The sequence below is a fragment of the Pseudophryne corroboree genome, chromosome 1, assembly GCF_028390025.1.
Source record: "Pseudophryne corroboree isolate aPseCor3 chromosome 1, aPseCor3.hap2, whole genome shotgun sequence".
Classification (NCBI taxonomy): Eukaryota; Metazoa; Chordata; class Amphibia; order Anura; family Myobatrachidae; genus Pseudophryne; species Pseudophryne corroboree.
This window is the reverse complement of record NC_086444.1, coordinates 998,377,695-998,398,727: the sequence shown is the minus strand read 5'-3', so window position 1 is coordinate 998,398,727 and position 21,033 is coordinate 998,377,695. Positions and strand designations below refer to the sequence as shown.

The window sequence follows — 21,033 nt, the reverse complement described above, 5'->3', positions numbered from 1 at the left end:
TTCAATTCATAATAGAGCAATTATGTCTTACAAGACTTTGCAATTACCTAAGAATGCTTCGTTATTAAAAATGCAGTTCCTCATATGGCACATTATTATTATTATTTTTATTATTATTATTTTTTATTTATATGGCGCCACAAGGGATCCGCAGCGCCCAATTACAGAGTACATAAATGAAAAATCAAAATGGGACAATAGTGACTTACAGTTGAAGACAATATAGGACAAGTACAGGGTAAATAACACTGACCTAAGTATCACATGGAACACTTTACATGTCTCTGTCTATAAACCCCAATGGGGCATATTTCTAACAATCCGCATTTTTAATGCTGACATGATAAATATTTTTCATGTAAATTTGCAAAGCGAAAATTTATATTGTTACGCAAATTAACTAAGGGGTATATTCAATTAGTGTCGAAAACTGACGTCTGTCGAATAGATGGCAGTTTTCGACTTTTTAAGGTCAAATCATGATTCGACCTATTCAATCCCAGCACAAGTCGGGGAATTTGACTTGTCGAATAGTACGTGAATCGGTGGTATGGCTGCCGATTCACGTACTTATGAGGGAAACGGGGCCAAATTTGACAGGATTTTACCCCGTTTCCGACCATCTCAGTCCGACATAAAAAAATGTCGGACTGAGATTAGGGACCTTAGTGGAGGAGAGGGGGGAGCCGCGGGCAGGCAGACCCCCCAGCGGGCAGTGCTGGAGACGGAGGGGAGAGCAGCGCCAGAGACGGGGAGCCAATGGCAGAAGGGGTGAGCAGCGCTGGAGGATGTCACAGCTGCCGCTCACAGCAGCATCCACCCGGCTCCAGCAAGCGAGACCTCGCTTGCTGGAGCTGGGTGGACGCTGCCGTGAGCGGCGGCTGTGATGCGGGCCGTGGAGAGGAGGGACGGTGAGAGGCAGAGAGACGAGGGGGGGAGATGGGGGAGAGCCGCGGGCAGACTGGGGAGAGCAGCGCTACACCGCTGCTCTACCCAGTCTGCCCGCGGCTCTCCCCCGTCTAGCTCCTGCATCTCAATTCAACTTTTTTAAAAGTTGAATTGAGATGACATTGAATAGCCCAATAGGATCCATTCCGACAAATGAATGTCGGAATGGATCCGACTTCAGTGGAATATACCCCTAAGTCTCTAATGCCAGGAGACGGGCTTTGATATGAGCCGTCCTGGTGAGGAGCTGGAAGCAGTGTGATAGCGTAACGTTATTACACTGCTGCCTGGTTCAGGGCCCTCTGTGCACACTGCGCAGGGCGGAGGAGAGGGAACTAATGGGTGCTGCCTGAGTTGACAGTGACACTATCATGATATTTATGCAGAGCCATCTACACTGCTGCTGGACAGATCTACAGCTATGCTTAACTGCTGCCAGTTGAGTGCAGTCATGAAGGCGGGAGAGGGGGAAGGAGGTTGCTTGAGGCCAGTAATATGGGGGCTAATTCAGATTGGGTGTAGTGTCTATAGCTGCTGCTTCCTATTACAAATAGACGCCTCCTGCTGCTGTAGTAATCCGACCTATGTCCTATGACGCAGCATCGGATCACTGGCCTCTCCATCGAGCTGCTTGTGGCACTCATGGGTACGCGCAAACCGCCCAGTGCAGAGACCAGAAAATCTCCGTCCATCAATGGGGATCCCTGGCCTCTTCCCTCCCCTAAATGGCGGCAAAATGCCTCTGTTTTCACAAATGGAGGCCGTCACCGGCCCCTCCCCACCCCAGGACAGCATTGTCAATCACTGACAATCTGATGCCGGTCTGCGTCCTACATCACAGGACCCATTTGTGCATGCACACAATAGGTCCTGCGCATGTGCAAAGTACCGAACATCATTACTTTGCGCATCAGGAAGTAGATTCGGGATCTGCATGAGGGTTATTGTATCTGACCTCTATATTTGCCTCATAGGCTGCTATAGAGTAACGCCATCTAGAGGTGGCAAATCTGACAGCTTTGTAGCCCCTATAGAAATGGAGGGACCACAGCAGATATTGGGGGTATCTGCCATGGTCCCTCATAGGTACATTCAGGGGATACTTAAAATTAGCATGTATACCCCAAAAACATCCAGGGAATATTCTGAAAATATTGGGCCTTATTCAGGTTTGTTAGCAAACCAAAAAAAGTTAGCAATTGGGCAGAACCATATTGCACTGCAGATAGGGCAGATGTAACATGTGCAGAGAGATTTAGATTTTGGATGGGGTGTGTTCAAACTGAAATCTAAATTGCAGTGTAGAAATAAAGCTGTCAGAAATTACCCTGCACAGAAACAATATTGTCCACCCAAATCTAAATCTCTCTGCACATGTTACATCTGACCCACCTGCAGTGCTACATGGTTTTGCCCGGTTGCTAACTTTTTTGGTTTGCTAGCAAACCTGAATAACCCCCATTATTTGATAATAGGCCCGTCTCGGTGTGCATGCAAACAGCCTATGATTGAGTTGTTTTACCTGATTTATATATTTATTTTTATTTACTTGTTCACGTGAATACATGTACATCAACATGAATTTGATATAGAAAATAGTTTACTCTAAAATGTAAAAACCTAGTATTCTAATCTCTGCAACTAAACCTTTTATTTTATTTACATTCTCCATAGAAAGAAATGTGCTATAACAATGATATTTGTTTCTTTGTACAGAAGGAAAAAAAAGGTTTGCTCAAGTTGTTGTCTGGTGCCTCCACCAAAAGAAAGCCCCGTGCGTCTCCACCTCACTCACCGACTCTAGAACTGGAACAGGCAGCTACAGAGTCAGCCCTGGAAGGCGCAGTAGGCCCTGATATTGTCAGCAACTGTGGCCGGGCAGCTGCCTGCACTGTGGATTGTGAAGCTGTATCTGGCTCTGCTCTCGCACAAGAGAACCGCAAAACAAGTTTGGTGGATCTCAATGTTCCTATAGCTCCTCCACCAAGACAGCCTTGCTCCTCACTGGGCCCCGTACTAAATGATTCCCGGCCTGTAGTCTGTGAAAGGTAATTCTCTTCTCTATCTACCCACAACTACAAAACAGTCAAACCAGCAGAAATGTACTTGCCGTTTATAGGTCTCTTTTATGTTCGCAAGCAGAATGTGCAACCACTAACTATGTTTTCAGTAGAAGAGACCTGCAGCAGTGTCACGTACAGGCTTGCCATCTTTTGCTAATGGACAAACCGCTTCTGAGTTGATCGCAGCAGGAATTTTGTTAGCAGTTGGGCAAAACCATGTGCACTGCAGGGGAGGCAGATATAACATGTGCAGAGAGAGTTAGATTTGGGTGTGGTGTGTTCAATCTGCAATCTAAATTGCAGTGTAAAAATAAAGCAGCCAGTATTTACCCTGCACAGAAACAAAATAACCCGCCCAAATCTAACTCTCTATGCAAATGTTATATCTGCCCCCCTGCAGTGCACATGGTTTTGCCCAACTACTAAAAAATTTCCTGCTGCGATCAACTTGGAATTGCCCCCATAGTGCACTGTACAGTTCTCCCCAAAAAGTGAATTCCTTGTGTGCCTGGTAATGAAATAAATCCCAAGCCGAGCTCGTTCTTATAACCCCAGTACCTGTACATCCCTACTTCTGATAAATAATATTAAGGATATTGCTGCTGAAGGGTGTGAGTCCTGCTCCACTCATGGGTGTGTCTATCTAGTTCTGCCCAGGGGCATGTCCTGTGCCAGCAAGTGGAACTAAAATGTGTATATATATATATATATATATATATATATATATAACATTGGACACAGGCCCATTTCATACCTACACTAAACCCATCTCCCCACCATTTCTCCACTGTCCCTCCCCCATGCCAACTGACTCTCTCACAAGCCCCAACACTAGGGGCGGTATCCTATTAGAGACTATGCGATTTCGGACAGATATCGTGATTAATGACTGATGGTAGATTTAGCGGTATCCAAATAAGGGCCATTTTGATAGGCCGAAATTGGACCCGTGATCGCACGTAAACACATGAGATCCGCGATAAGTCCCCGATCTCATGTGTTATCGTGGCTCCAGCAACCCTTATCGCGCCTTGTGCTTCAGGTGCCTGAGGCACCTGAAGTATAATCCCGGCTCAGTGCTGGCATCGGGAGAAACCAATGCCAGCATCTGGGCTAATAGGATAGCCCCCAGCAATCCTATTAGCAGTGGTAAAGTATACAGTAGCTGATATTAGGACACCGCCCTAGGTGCTTTATACTGTAGGTAATCTGCTTAATAAAACCATTTTAAAGTGTAGTCTTTGTCAAAATGGTTTGGGCTACAAAACAGAAAATGGTGATATAGGGCCTTATTCAGGTTTGTTAGCAAACCAAAAAAAGCAAGATTTAGATTTGGGTGGGGTGTTTACAAACTGAAATCCAAATTGCAGTGTAAAAATAAAGCAGTCAGTATTTTACCCTGCACAGAAACAATATACAGTGCATCCGGAAAGTATTCACAGCGCTTCACTTTTTCCACATTTTGTTATGTTACAGCCTTATTCCAAAATGGAATAAATTCCTTTTCTCTTACGTCCTAGAGGATGCTGGGGACTCCGTAAGGACCATGGGGTATAGACGGGCTCCGCAGGAGACATGGCCACTATAAAGAACTTTTAGTATGGGTGTGCACTGGCTCCTCCCTCTATGCCCCTCCTCCAGACCTCAGTTAGATTTTTGTGCCCAGAGGAGATAGGGTGCATTACAGAGGAGCTCTCCAGAGTTTCTCTGAAAAATAATTTTGTTAGGTTTTTTATTTTCAGGGAGCACTGCTGGCAACAGGCTCCCTGCATCTTGGGACTGAGGAGAGAGAGGCAGACCTACTTAAATGATAGGCTCTGCTTCTTAGGCTACTGCACACCATTAGCTCCAGAGGGAGTCGGAACGCAGGTCTCACCCCGCCGTTCGTCCCAGAGCCGCGCCGCCGTCCTCCTCGCAGAGCCAGAAGATAGAAGCCAGGTGAGTATTAGAAGAAAAGAAGACTTCAAGGCGGCAGAAGACTTCAGATCTTCACTGAGGTAAGCGCGCAGCTCCCACACGCTACATACACAGAACGGGCACTGATGGGTGCAGGGCGCAGGGGGGGCGCCCTGGGCAGCAATAAACCTCTGGTCTAGCAAAAAAGGGTACATTAGGCTGCGGAGGCAGTAAATGAAGAGATCCCCCGCCATTTTTTGAATATTGAAGCAGGACCGAAGCCCGCCGATGGAGGGGTCGGAACTTAATCCCTAAGCACTAACAGCGCCATTTTCTCCACAGAACGCTGCAGAGAAGCTGGCTCCCCGGACTCTCCCCTGCTGAACTCAGTGACAGAGGGCTGAAAAGAGGGGGGGGGGCATGCTTTAGGCGCAGTGTCAGTGATATATAACATTGATTATATATATAAAAAGCGCTATCTGGGTTATTCCAGTGTCAGTTTGGCGCTGGGTGTGTGCTGGCGTACTCTCTCTCTGTCTCCCCAAAGGGCCTTGTTGGGGAATTGTCCCCTTATAGATATATCCCTATGTGTGTGGGGGTGTCGGTACGTGCGTGTCGGCATGTCTGAAGCGGAAGGCTCGTCCAAGGAGGAGGTGGAGCAGATGTGTGGTGTGTCTCCGTCGGCAACACCAACTCATGATTGGATGGACATGTGGCATGTGTTAAATGCGAGTGTGGCCTCATTACATAAAAGACTGGACAAAGCAGAGTCCAGGGAGAAAGCAGGGAGTCAATCCACGGATTGGACTGGGTCCAAATAGTGGACACTGATACCGACACGGATTCTGACTCCAGTGTCGACTACGATGATGCAAAATTACACCCAAGGGTGGCAAAAAGTATTCAGTGTATGATTATTGCAATAAAAGATGTTTTGCATATCACTGATGACCCCTCTGTCCCTGATACGAGGGTGTGCATGTATAAGGAAAAGAAACCTGAGGTAACCTTTCCCCCATCTCATGAGCTTAACGAGTTATTTGAAAAAGCTTGGGAAACTCCAGATAAAAAACTGCAGATTCCCAAAAGGGTTCTTGTGGCGTATCCTTTCCCTGCACAGGACATGGTACGTTGGGAATCCTCTCCCAGGCTGGACAAGGCTTTAACGCGCCTGTCCAAGAAGGTGGCGCTGCCGTCTCCGGACACGGCAGCCCTCAAGGATCCTGCTGATCGCAGACAGGAGACTACTTTAAAGTCTATTTATGCGCATACGGGTGCTTTGCTCAGACCGGCAATAGCATCGGCATGGGTATGTAGCGCAGTTGCAGCATGGACAGATACCTTGTCAGCTGACCTTGATACCCTAGACAGGGATACCATTTTATTAACCTTAGCCCACATTAAAGACGCAGTCTTATATATGAGGGACGCACAAAGAGACGTTGGGCTGCTGGGTTCCAGAGCCAATGCCATGGCTATTTCTGCGAGACGTGCTCTATGGACCCGCCAATGGACGGGTGATGCAGACTCGAAGAAGCATATGGAGGTTTTACCTTACAAGGGTGAAGTGTTGTTTGGGGAGGGGCTCGCGGACCTGGTTGCCACAGCTACCGCGGGTAAATCTACCTTTTTACCTTTTGTTCCCCAACAGCAAACGAAAACTCCACAGTATCAGATGCAGTCCTTTCGGTCGCATAAATCCAGAAGAGGTCGGGGCTCTTCCTTCCTTGCTAGAGTTAAGGGTAGAGGAAAGAGAACACCTGCTTCGGCTAGTTCCCAGGAGCAAAAGTCCTCCCCGGCTTCTACAAAATCCACCGCATGACGCTGGGGCTCCTCTAAGGGAGTCCGCACCAGTGGGGGTGCGCCTTCGACTTTTCAGCCAGATCTGGATTCTTTCAGACGTGGATCCTTGGGTGATGGAAATTGTTTCCCAAGGCTACAAGCTGGAATTCGAAGAGGTGCCCCCTCGCCGATTTTTCAAGTCGGCCTTGCCAGCTTCACCCCAGGAGAGGGAAGTAGTGTTAGCTGCAATTCAAAAGCTGTGTCAACAGCAAGTGGTGGTCAAGGTTCCCCTGGTCCAACAGGGACAAGGGTATTATTCAACCCTTTTTGTGGTCCCGAAGCCGGATGGTTCGGTCAGACCCATTTTAAATCTAAATTCCCTAAACATGTACTTGAAAAAGTCCAAATTCAAGATGGAATCGCTCCAAGCTGTAATATCCAGCCTGGAAGGGGGGGATTTGTTGGTGTCACTGGACATAAAGGATGCATACCTTCATGTCCCCATATACCCCCCTCATCAGGAGTACCTGAGATGCGCTGTACAGGACTGTCATTACCAGTTTCAGACGTTGCCGTTTGGGCTTTCCACGGCCCCGAGGATTTTCACCAAGGTATTGGCAGAGATGATGGTGCTCCTGCGCAGGCAGGGAGTCACAATTATCCCATACTTGGACGATCTCCTGATAAAAGCGAGATCGAGAGACCAGTTGCTGAAGAGCGTGTCGCTCTCCCTAAAAGTGCTACAACAGCACGGTTGGATTCTGAATCTGCCAAAGTCACAATTGGTTCCAACGACTCGGCTATCATTCCTAGGCATGATTCTGGACACGGAACAAAAGAGGGTTTTTCTCCCATTGGAAAAAGCCCAGGATCTCCAGAACATGGTCAGAGACCTGCTAAAACCAAAAAGAGTGTCTGTTCATCAATGCACTGGGGAAAATGGTGGCAGCCTACGAGGCCATCCCCTTCGGCAGGTTTCATGCGAGGACTTTTCAGTGGGACCTTCTGGACAAGTGGTCCGGGTCCCATCTACAGATACATCAGAAAATAACCCTGTCCCCCAGGGCCAGGGTGTCTCTCCTGTGGTGGCTGCAGAGTGCTCACCTTCTAGAGGGTCGCAGATTCGGCATTCAAGACTGGGTTCTGGTGACCACGGACGCGAGCCTCCGAGGATGGGGAGCAGTCACACAAGGAAGAAATTTTCAGGGACTATGGTCAAGCCAGGAGGCTTGTCTACACATCAACATACTGGAATTCAGGTCCATATACAACGGCCTACGACTAGCGGAGAATCTTCTTCGCGACCTACCGGTTCTGATTCAATCAGACAACGTCACAGCCGTGGCTCATGTAAACCGCCAAGGCGGGACAAGGAGCAGAGTGGCGATGGCGGAAGCCGCCAGGATTCTTCGCTGGGCGGAAAACCACGTAAGCGCTCTGTCAGCTGTCCTCATTCCGGGAGTGGACAACTGGGATCTCCATCCGGGAGAGTGGGGACTTTATCAAGAAGTTTTTGCAGAGATAACAAGTCTGTGGGGAATTCCTCAAATAGACATGATGGCGTCACACCTCAACAAAAAGCTTCGGAGGTATTGTGCCAGGTCTCGGGACCCTCAGGCAGTAGCAGTAGACGCCCTGGTGACAACATGGGTGTTTCAGTCGGTCTATGTATTTCCTCCTCTTCCTCTCATCTCAAAAATATTGAGAATCAGAAGACAAAGAAGAGTGCAGACAATACTCATTGTCCCAGATTGGCCTCGAAGGGCCTGGTACTCAGATCTTCAGGAAATGCTCACAGAAGATCCGTGGCCTCTTCCTCTCAGGGAGGACCTGTTACAGCAGGGGCCATGTGTGTTCCAAGACTTACCGCGGTTACGTTTGACGGCATGGCGGTTGAACACCGAATCCTAGCTGGGAAAGGTATTCCGGAGGAAGTTATCCCTACTCTGATAAAGGCTAGGAAGGAGGTGACGGCAAAGCATTATCACCGTATCTGGAGGAAGTATGTATCTTTGTGTGAAGCCAAGAATGCTCCTACGTAGGATTTCCATCTGGGCCGGTTTCTCCACTTTCTACAGACAGGAGTGGATATGGGCCTGAAGTTAGGGCCGAAATCTGTACCTTTATGGAGCCTATCTATATTCTTTCAGAGGGAATTGGCTTCTCTCCCAGAAGTCCAGACATTTGTGAAGGGAGTGCTGCACATCCAGCCCCCCTTTGTGCCCCCAGTGGCACCGTGGGACCTTAACGTGGTGTTAAGTTTCCTGAAATCTCACTGGTTTGAACCTCTTCAAACAGTGGAATTAAAATTTATCACGTGGAAGGTGGTCATGTTATTGGCCTTGGCATCTGCAAGGCGGGTGTCCGAATTGGCGGCCTTGTCCCACAAGAGCCCCTATTTGATTTTCCATGTGGATAGAGCGGAGTTGAGGACACGTCCTCAATTTTTGCCTAAAGTGGTTTCTTCATTTCATATGACCAACCTATTGTGGTGCCGGTGGCTACGGGGGACTGGGAGGACTCCAAGTCCCTGGATGTAGTCAGGGCCTTAAAGATTTATGTAGCCAGGTCGGCTAGGGTTAGGAAAACAGAGGCTCTGTTTGTCCTGTATGCAGCCAACAATGTTGGCGCTCCTGCTTCTAAGCAGACTATTGCTCGCTGGATCTGTAACACGATTCAGCAGGCTCATTCGACGGCTGGATTGCCGTTACAAAATTCGGTAAAGGCCCATTCCACTAGGAAGGTGGGCTCTTCTTGGGTGGCTGCCCATTACAGCTTTGCCGAGCAGCTACTTGGTCGGGTTCAAACACTTTTGCTAAATTCTACAAGTTTGATACCCTGGCTGATGAGGACCTTGTGTTTGCTCAGTCGGTGCTGCAGAGTCATCCGCACTCTCCCGCCCGGTTGGGAGCTTTGGTATAATCCCCATGGTCCTTACGGAGTCCCCAGCATCCTCTAGGACGTAAGAGAAAATAAGATTTTAAACCTACCGGTAAATCTTTTTCTCCTAGTCCGTAGAGGATGCTGGGCGCCCGTCCCAGTGCGGACTGCATCTGCAAGACTTGTATATAGTTGTTGCTTTCATAAGGGTTATGTTACAGTTGGAATCGGTCTTTGACTGATACTGTTTTTTGTTCATACTGTTAACTGGTTGCGTGTATTCCAGGTTATATGGTATGATTGGTGTGGGCTGGTATGAATCTTGCCCTTAGATTAACAAAATCCTTTCCTCATATTGTCCATCTCCTCTGGGCACAGTTCTCTAACTGAGGTCTGGAGGAGGGGCATAGAGGGAGGAGCCAGTGCACACCCATACTAAAAGTTCTTTATAGTGCCCATGTCTCCTGCGGAGCCCATCTTAAACCCCATGGTCCTTACGGAGTCCTCAGCATCCTCTACGGACTAGGAGAAAAAGATTTACAGGTAGGTTTAAAATCATATTTTTTCCCTCAAAATTCTACACACAATACCCCATAATGACAAATGTGCAAAAATAAAAAAATAAAATGTTCACGTTATTAAAACTAAAAAACTAAGAAATCACATGTACATAAGTATTTACAGCCTTTGCCATGAAGTTCAAAATTGAGCTCAGGTGCATCTTGTTTCCACTGAACATCCTTGAGATGTTCCTACAGCTTAATTGGAGTCCACCTGCGGTAAATTCAGTTGATTGGACATGTGATTTGGAAAGGCGCACTCCTGTCTATATAAGGTCCCACACTTGACAGTGCATGTCTAAGCACAAACCAAGCATGAAGTCAAAGGAATTGTCTGTAGACCACCGAGACAGGATTGTCTCGAGGCACAAATCTGGGGAACGGTACAGAAAAATATCTGCTTCTTTGAAGGTCCCAGTGAGCACAGTGGCCTCTATCATCCGTAAATAGAAGAAGTTCGGAACCACCAGGACTCTTCCTAGAGCTGGCCGACCATCTAAACTGAGCGATTGGGGGAGAAGGGCCCTAGTCAGGAAGGTGACCAAGAACCCGATGGTCACTCTCTCAGAGCTTCAGCATTCCTCTGAGGAGAGAGGAGAACCTTCCAGAAGGACAACATCTCTGCAGCAATCCACCAATCAGGCCTGTATGGTAGAGTGGCCAGACGAATGCCACTCCTTAGTAAAAAGCACATGGCAGCCCACATGGAGTTTGCCAAAATGCACCTGAAGGACTTTCAGACCATGAGATACAAAATTCTCTGGTCTGATGAGAGAAATGTATTCATACATTTTTGAAGGTAGGAGACACCTTCACCCTAATTTAGCACCCTGCCCCACCCACCCCTCTGATTTTAAATAGTCCAACACTCTAGCCTTTACATTTGGAATGAGCACACTGAGGTAAGACTCCTACATTTTGTTTAATATGGCAGTCCATAATGGGGGGAATTCTCTGGGGTGCGGGGCTCCCTGTGCCTGCCGTGGTTGGGTGTCCCTGGGGCATCACAATTTAACACTATTTCATCACTCCATGGCCCTTATAGTTTGTTTTATATATATATGTAACACCTTCACATAATTTTCTTTTACTCCTCACATTATTCACACATGCAGCAACAGCTGCTCCTACCTTTTTAACCTTATATTTTTATCACTCCTGCGATGCCCTGGGGTTGTCTGGCTGGGTGGCTCTGGGGTGTCCTGCCCCCCGGACCTGAACCCCTATAGTTAGTGTTAGGGACTTACCCAATGAGAGGCTACCTTGATGCGGTGGGTAAGCTCATAGCCCTGGCCAGGAATATGCTAAGTGCCTCTGGTTACTACAGGTTGAGCTAGTGTGAGATAGTGCACCTGCTACCTTTTCCCTCTGTACACTGGTCTGATGAGACAAAGATTGAACTCTTTGGCGTGAATGGCAGGCGTCATGTTTGGAGGAAACCAGGCACCGCTCATCACCAGGCCAATGTCATCCCTACAGTGAAGCATGGTGGTGGCAGCATCATGCTGTGGGGATGTTTTTTAGCGGCAGGAACTGGGAGACTAGTTAGGATAGAGGGAAAGATGAATGCAGCAATGTACAGCGACATCCTGGATGAAAACCTGCTCCAGAGCGCTCTTGACCTCAGACTGGGGCGACGGTTCATCTTTTAGCAGGACAACGACCCTAAGCACACAGTGAAGATATAAAAGTAGTGGCTTCAGGACAACTCTGTGAATGTCCTTGAGTAGCCCAGCCAGAGCCCAGACTTGAATTCGATTAAACATCTCTGGAGAGATCTGAAAATGGGTGTGCACCAACGCTTCCCATCCAACCTGATGGAGCTTGAAAGGTGCTGCAAAGAGGAATGGACGAAACTGCCCAAAGATAGGTGTGCCAAGCTTGTGGTATCATATTCAAAAATACTTGAGGCTGTAATTGCAGCCAAAGGTGCATCAACAAAGTATTGAGCAAAGGCTGTGAATACTTATGTACATGTGATTTCTTATTTATTTATTTTTTCTAATAAATGTGCAGAAATCTAAAAAAAACTTTTTTTCACGTCGTCATTATGGGGTATTGTGTGTAGAATTTTGAGGGAAAAAATTAATTTATTCCATTTTGGATTAAAGCTGTAACATAACAAAATGTGGAAAAAGTGAAGCGCTGTGAATACTTTCCGGATGCACTGTAACCAGGGCTGGTTCTAGACCTTGTGGCGCCCAGGGCGAAAGCTTTTTCTTTTTTTACCCGGCAGGAAAAACAGAGTTGGTGCGTGGCCACAAATAGGGGCGTGGCTTCATAGAGAAGGGGTGTGGCCCCCAATATGGCCCCAGTAGCTGTGCCCCCAGGAGATTTGCCCTCCCCCCCAGAAGATTTGCCCCCTGTAGTTGTGCCCGCTGTAGCTGTGTCCCCAGCTGTTGTGCCCCCTGTTGCGCCGCTTACAAACACAAAAAAACCCACCACACAATACTTACCAGCCCCGCTGCTGCTTCCCGACCGCTGCTGCGCTGCCCCCCGTCTCTGGCCGCCGCCGGCTCCTCTCTGTGGGAGAGATGTCATGACGTCTCTCCCATCGCAGCGCCGCACAGACACTAGAGGTCAATTATTACCTCTAGCGTCTGAAAGTGGCGCCAGCTGCAGCAGGCGCCCACACAGCCCACGGCGCCTGCTGCAGCCGGGATGCGGGTGGGCGCCTGCGGACCGCAGCGCCCTGGACGCCCTCCCTACTTACCCGTGCCTAGAACCGCTCCTGAATATAACTCACCGAAATCTAACTCTCTCTGCACATGTTACAGCTGCCCTACCTGCAGTGCAACATGGTTTTGCCCATATGCTTGCTTTTTTGCTAACAAACCTGAACAGCCCCCATAATCCATTAGTTTGCATGCGACATAACCTATAAAATATGAAAACAGACAAAAGCATTCACAAGAGCAGCCCTATGCATTCAAATTAGTTCATATGGTGCAAATATTTGCATCATAAAACTGAACAACATCCAAAGGAAAATAATATCCAGCGTTACAGGGTGACACATAGCAGAGCAGTTGTATTTATGGAGCTTGGGAAGCCACAGTGAGGTTCCTGAGCTGCACTAGCCAGCTTGGTCATGTACTGCATAAACGTGCGCTGTGCAGACAGCTTATGTGTGCCTCCGTATGTAGTGTAGTAATTGGAAGCAGTCATAACATTTGTAGATATTTACAACAATTACAATTGTAATTATAACTGTGTTGATGCAACTACGATATCTGTAAACAGGCAGCTTCCTGCTCTGTCATCGCTGATGTGTCAGGCCCAGATGTCTAGCTTGTGTAGGCCAATGTGTATGATGGGAAATTTACAGCGCCTCTCTTTCGCAGATACAGGGTGGTGGTATCATATCCTCCGCAGAGCGAAGCTGAGCTGGAACTCAAGGAAGGAGACATTGTATTTGTGCACAGGAAACGTGAGGATGGTTGGTTCAAAGGCACGCTCCAGCGAAACGGCAAAACCGGATTATTCCCAGGCAGCTTTGTGGAGAACATTTAATTTTTTGTTTTCGGTAGCTTACAAAAAAGAGCACAAAACATCCGAGCTGTCTCTGTGTAGACATTGGACGTCACCAGTGGCACACGAGTTGAGGAAGAACGCATTTGGCAGCCACGCAGCCCCTACCACACGCTGCTGGAAAGGACTGGAACGTGTCCACTGATTTATTAGTTACCCAGACTTTGTTTTGCCCATGTCATTTGTGCCTTGTACTGTTTAGTTTTATACTTTTTTTTTTATTTCATTTTCCCTTTTACCCTAACAACAAATAAACTAATGTTTACAAGGCATTAGCTAATAATTTATTTGCTTCCTCTCCGTTTTGTACATTTTGAAAGTACTTTTTTTTAGATTGCAATCTTTTGAAATGATAAATATAGCAAATGATTAATTTATGAAATGGCACAGAACAGAGAAGCTGGTTTCTTTTCTCTCCAACCGACATAGATACTGCGCCTTAGAATCTTGTTTTTAAGTAATTGTTCTGACCAGTGGAATATAGTCTGTGTATTGTGTAGCGTAACACATTTGTGCGGACAGACGAGAGGGAAGCATCAATGACATGTACTTGTGTGTTTGCCATTTAGAGGGTGCACTTGTGTAGGTGTATGTGTTTTGTTTCTCTTACTAGTAATACAGACTGTCTAGGTAATGCACTAGTGATGGCTTTGGCTCTGAGCTCTTAACATCAGCATCTCTGACTCAATAAGGCACAGACCGGATATCGTAACTTCTCTTTCATTAACTCCACCACAAATAAAGTCATTATGACGGCAGCAGTGTAGGAGTTGTTATTGGAAAACTGTTCTCTGACGATAGTGTAGTGTGTGGTAGTAGCGTGAGACTGATCTTATATGGGAATATACTTGACTGTACATCATCCACACAGACCTCAAAAGCATTATTTACAGTAGAAATAGCTTCCTGATGCCGGGATCCCGAAGGAGGACACAATGCCGGCGTCTGCATACACGCCGCTTGGGATGCTGGCATCACATTACCGACAACCAGCATCCCGATCGTCCTTACAGCGGGACGCGCTGGCGTCCTGCCACAGGGGGAGGTTAGGGTTAGGAAGGAGAAGTGGGGTTAGCATTAGGGAGCAGGAAAGGTTCGGGACCGGGGAGGTTAGGTTTAGGCACTTAGAGGGGGAGGGTTAGGTATCAAGCGGGGAGTGTTAGGGTTAGGTACCCCCAACGGAAGGTTAGGGTAGGGAAAAGGTGAGGGTTAGGGCCCTTAATGGGGGGCTGTTGGGATTCTGATGGACAGGATGGCGCTGTCGGTATACTGACAGCCGGCATCCCGTCCATCGGCAAATCATACTGATCCCATTCACAGTACATCTAGCTATCATTAATCGGCTGTCCCAGTTGTGGTCGGTGTGATCAATCGGCTTTATACCCAACTAGACGAAGAACTAAACATTGAGTGGGGGGTTTTCCCCCTTAGCATTAGACTTTCCTTTCAGTATCTCATAACGTTGATACATATTGTGATTTCAAGATTAGTAGAGTAGGATAGTTAGGTAATTTATCAGGTCTGCTTGTTCCAGCATCATTCTTCTTTTTGATGTAAATTGCATTTGAATATTTGTTGTTAGTTTTTACATTAAAGTGAGCTATATTTTCCAGCTCATACTGTTTATGTGAAAGAAAGTTCATTACTTGATATTGTAAGAAATATTTTTCATACATAATAGGCCATGTATGCATTCGTGTACAGAACTGTTTCGGCCATGTATGCATTTGTGTACAGAACTGTTTCGGCCATGTATGCATTTCTGTACAGAACTGTTTCGGCCATGTATGCATTTCTGTACAGAACTATTTCGGCCATGTATGCATTTCTCTACAGAACTGTTTCGGTCACGTACGCATTTCTCTACAGAACTGTTTCGGCCATGTACGCATTTCTCTACAGAATTGTTTCGGCCATGTATGCATTTCTACACTGAACTATAAGACTTCCGGCTTATCACTTTTTATCTGACAGCATTATGATCAAACATTGAATATTGGGTATGAAGTTTTTCAAGTGTCCTGGTTGTTGTATGAAAGACCATTACTATCTGAACTGAACAAAGTTAGGCAGCTATTTCCAGATTATTTAGCTTTACAGGTTGAAGAACATGTTCTATATTCAAGATTATAATGTTCTGCAGTCAAAACGCAGTGCCATAAACTTCTAGTAAACTTACTGTAATAAATGTACAGCTAATCATGATGAACAAGTGAACTAAGACTAAGGAGGAATTCAATTAGCTGCAGTAGTTTGCAGCTGGCTAATTTATCCCGCAGGGCTGTTCAATTAGCCCCAAAGACAGCCCACAGGCTACGTTAACGGGGATATTTTTTTCAGGACTGCACCAGAATTAACCTGTGCTTGGGTGCTGCGGTCATGTTAAAACATAGGTCTGGGAATTTATGCTAGATCAGAGGTTCTCAAACTCTGTCCTCAGGACCCCACACAGTGCATGTTTTGCAGGTAACTCAGCAGGTGCACGGGTGTATTAATTACTGACACATTTTAAAAGGTCCACAGGTGCAGCTAATTATTTCACTTGCAATTCTGTGAGGAAACCTGCAAAACGTGCACTGTGTGGGGTCCTGAGGACCGAGTTTGAGAACCTGTGTGCTAGATTATATGTTTTAACAACCATTAATAGTTAATTAATAGGCTGAGAAACAGGGTCCCTAATTGAATAGCCACGGTTGTTAAAGCCCGAGGCTAACAGCCTTTTTCACACACAGTAAATTATCTGGGCTAATCGAATTACCCCTTATGTGTACTAAGGGTATGCAGTCATTATGTTGATATTCAGAATATCGAAACTGTCAACAGTGGAAATGTCGTCATTGTGAATGTTGAAAGGCGCACTGTTGAGAGTCCATATTAGTATTCGTCTGTGTTTAGGCTACAGTTAGGGCTCAGATATTCTAAATACCGACTGGCATTACGTTCATGCAGTCCTGCAGCCCATAAGTAAAATCCACCACTGTATGTCTCCATTGCTATAATGCCAGACATTTACATTGGTTTTAGCTGATAGTATTGGGAGGGAGCTTCGTAATACAGTAAGGGGTATATTTACCAAAGGTTGATTTTCATTTATTCTTATCAAAATAAAGATGATGGAAATCGATCGAAACCGATGTGATGTTTCAAGGGCTAAAACACACATTTACTAACATTTACAAATTATTATAAAAAATCATGTTAGTAAACGTGTGTTTTAGCCCTGGAAATACAACATCGATTTAGTTCAACTTTTGTTGATTTGAAATCAATCATGCGTAAATATATCCCCTAGAATCATTGCAAATTCACCAGATGAATAAAAAGCCAGCTCCTGCGTGCGGTTATTTGTTTAGTTAGAACAATCAGCAAGTCATCTGCTGTGTACGGACTCCGCTCACAACTTTCCAGTAAAACACTCCCTTTGGAATTTGGGTAATCAAGTAATCTCTTGACTGTACATCTATGTGCCTGTCTTTTACATAATGAGGATCAGCAAAGAGCTGCTTTTGTGTAGAGCGTTATTGTAGCTTATCTGTTTGTTCCCTAAATCAGAAATATATACTGTACATTCTACAGCTAGGAATTGTGGTAGTAACATCATTATTTGCATTTTCCCCCACACAGCTACTAAGCATATATAGTCCCCTTGTCACACTTAAGGTGCATACACAATGGGCATTTTTGCCCAGTGTGTATGCAGAGCGATGATGTGAACATCGCTGGGCGGAAAATCGCTCAGTGCATACACACTGAGTGATTTTCACCCCGGCCCAGTGATGTTCGTGTGGGGTGAACCACTTTCCACAGTAGGAGACTGTGGAAAGTGGTTCACTCTGCCGGTAAAACAGCCTGATGAACGGCGGCGGCCAGCGATGATGCGGGAGCGCGCATCAGCTTTCACCGCTCATCGCCTGGCCATACACACAGGACGAGTTTAAGCTCAAAGTAGCTCAAAACGCCCAAAGTGAGCTGCTTTGAGCTCAAAATCGACTAGTGTGTGGGCCTTTATTTGGCCATGTCTTGCGCTTTTTAGCTTGCAGAGAACTAAAAACAATTAATATCAAAAAAATTACAGCTAAGGGGGAGAGTTATGAAATCATAAAGGGGGGAGATGTACTAAGCCTTGGAGAGAGAGAGAGTACCAGCCAATCGGCTCCTGCCATGTTACAAGCTGTGTTTGAAAAATGACAGGAGATGGTTGATTGGTACTTTATCTCTCTCCACTTATCACTTTCCAATGCTTAGTACATCTGCCCCAGATTGAGATAAAGTGGAGAAGTTGCTCAAAGCAACCAATTGGCTTATAACTGTCATTTTTCTAGCATAGCCTGTAAAATGTCAGAAGCTGGGAATTTATCTCTCTCTCCGCTTTAACTTTCTCTCCAAGATTTGATAAATCTTACCCTTAGCATGATATTGTTTTTACTTTATGCTATTCCTCCAATGAAACATGTAGAGTAGAGACTGTTGGGTTGCAAGTGCAGTGACTGTGGCATCTACCAGCCATAAGTCCATTCTAGCAACAGCCCAATACACAAATGGCGCTTATAAATAAACCACATACTGTATATGTAAGGAAGAACTGTAATGGGTATATCAACACTTTCGGCATTCAAGAATTCAAACATCCCACTATCTGCTTAAGGTGCATACACACGGTGAGATTCGGGCTAACCCCGATTCTCACTATGCGGCAGGGGCTAGGTCGGCATCACAAGCATATAATGACGGTGCTTGCGATACTGACTCTGCGATTTTGGCTAAGTGTCAATTTTAACTTTCTTTTGTACGAGATAGTCAAAATTGACTTGCCTGCACAGTCTATCTAAGCTTGTGATGCCGACCGCGCATCGGGATCGCAAGGTGACCTTGCAGTCTGCACTAACTATTCTTACGATTTTGACTATATAGTCAAAATCGTAAGAAAATTTCTCACCGTGTGTACACACCATTAATCTACATATGTGTGCAAAGAGGATTGTATTGTGTCCTAGTTTAGCTAACGCTTGGCCGCCTTATCCTGCCACGATGATATAAGTAACCTGACAGCTTAGACAGGCTTGTTTAGAGTAGAGCTATCACTGCTGTAAGTTGTTGGATCATTATAGCTATAATTGCTTAAATGCCAGATGTCACTGCAGTTCTGTAACCATGTTTTGTTTTTGGGGGGGAACGGGGGGTTATAGCATACTTGAATTTCAGTGTAAATTTATGTCTTGTGAAATATAATATAATGAAGATGAAGCTGGCTTCAGCTTTTCTTAACATAACTAGTTAATACTTGTAGGGTTGTAATCTTTTTAGGACAGACAGACTTTTATTAGCGACCATATCATTTTCCAGTGACAAGAAGGTTTCCGCTGATAAGGACCTACAATATAGAGGAATCTGCAAGGAAGAAATGGAATTCTAACCTTGGCAATATGTTTGCTACATTTCATGCTACAAAATGTGTTCTGTTAGAATCTGCTGTCATTTTTATGCATCATTTGATGATAAATGTTTTGTAACAAGGATTTGTCGCACAGCAGTACATTTATAAAAGACATAACTAAACTTTTTTCATCAAAAATAAAGATAGTTGAAAACAAATATCTGCTGCTTTTTGTAGAATTTTTATTTCATCCCTGCATATTGGTGTCTTGCAGAGCTAAAGTTCGTATTATCTGTTTGTTGTACACATCAGAAACTCTGCACCTGCCTCTCTGTCCAGTCCACACAACTGGGGTACAGGCGGAGAGTCTAGTAAACCGGTCTCTGCTGTGTAATGTGAATACAGGTTGGGTATCCCTTATCCAAAATGCTTGGGACCAGAGGTATTTTGGATATGGGATTTTTCTGTATTTTGGAATAATTGCATACCATAATGAGATATCATGGTGATGGGACCCAAGTCTAAGCACAGAATGTATTTATGTTACATATACACCTTATACACACAGCCTGAAGGTCATTTAATACAATATTTTTAATAACTTTGTGTATTAAACAAGGTTTGTGTACATTGAGCCATCAAAAAACAAAAGTTTCACTATCTCACTCTTACTCAAAAAAGTCCGTATTTCGGAATATTCCGTATTTCGGATATTTAGATATGGGATACTCAACCTGTATTTAAGCATAAAGCATTATATAGGAAATACCAGCCTACTTTCTCCTGAATTAGTAATAAAAAAAATAGAAACTTAATGTATATTATCACGATATTTGGCAAGCATCAAACATTGCAAGAATATAATTATTGTAGTTTTTATTTTATATTTGCATCTGTTTGTGAATCTTGGCTCTTCTGAAACAGCTGACTGAAATAAAAGCATGAATTTACGTTTTGCTCGAGTGCATCGCTGCCACAGAAACTATAAAAATGTAAGCATTACAACTTAACTATAATACCAAATGCGGGTTGCGTGAGAGCAACATTACCAAATAAATAGCTTTATATAAAACTTTACAAGGGGGCATATGTAATAGGGTCCTAGTTTTCCGCAGGTGCTGTATGCCAGTCAATCAGGGATGTTTTGTTTTGTTTTTTAAAGCGGCAATCATTTACAAGGCATGGTTTTGCCTTGTAAATGATTGCCGCAGATCATCCGGCACCCTGCACCACTGGAAAGCCCAGACGCTATGTATATGAAGCTACAGTCAGAATTATTATTTAGAAATGTAACCGGTGTGGTATGACTAGTTGACACTAGAATGTTGACCTTTTCTGAATGTCGGCAGTCAGAAGGTCAACATGGTCATTAGGTCAACAATATATAGACAAGCATTTAGGTTGACATGGTTAAAATGTTGACATGTTCAGAGTGTCAACATTTAAAATGTCAACCCCAGCATGTCAATATATATTTTTTTGTATTATTTTAGCCTAACTTTAAACCTAACCCTAAAAGTAAACAAAAAAACTATTTTGGTGTCGACATTCTGAACATGTTGACCTCAATGCATGTCTACCTGTTGATTGATGATCTAATTACCATGCCGACATTCAGAACCTGCCAACATTCAGGTCACCGGATACCAATGTAGCCAGTACATACATGATATAGGGGCTCATGTAGAGTTGAGAGCACCTAGGCCCTGAGCATAAGCAGGAAAAGATGCACGTATGAAAAAGTGAATGAAACTGACAAAAACTACTGAAAATTGACCAACATCAATTTTTTTAAATTGACTTTTAGGAAATATTGAATTTAGACCCTGAAACACTCTGTTGATGTTGATTTTTAGCAACACTTTGGAAACATGACTCTGCAAATCCGTCTCCTTGTATCCTCCATAAGACCGTTTAAATTGCTTGCCCACAAAGTCGCCCACAAGACCACCTCTTTTATACCTCTCAAATCTCAACTCTACTCTCCCTCTCGCCCTTC

At 45.1% G+C, this 21,033-nt stretch overlaps 1 protein-coding gene across 3 annotated transcripts in view; it reads left to right on the top strand.

Annotated features, from left to right (window-relative positions):
• The window catches only part of SH3RF1 (SH3 domain containing ring finger 1), a 262,561-nt gene extending 243,309 nt beyond the window's left edge, over positions 1 to 19,252 (top strand). For all 3 annotated transcript variants that reach the window (XM_063920619.1, XM_063920620.1, XM_063920618.1), the window contains 2 exons: positions 2,665 to 2,996; positions 13,474 to 19,252. In XM_063920619.1, coding sequence (XP_063776689.1) covers positions 2,665 to 2,996; positions 13,474 to 13,642 — 501 coding nt within the window. In that variant the 3' untranslated portion in view covers positions 13,643 to 19,252. The remainder of the gene's footprint in view (positions 1 to 2,664; positions 2,997 to 13,473) is intronic.
• The last annotated feature ends 1,781 nt before the right edge of the window (positions 19,253 to 21,033 follow it).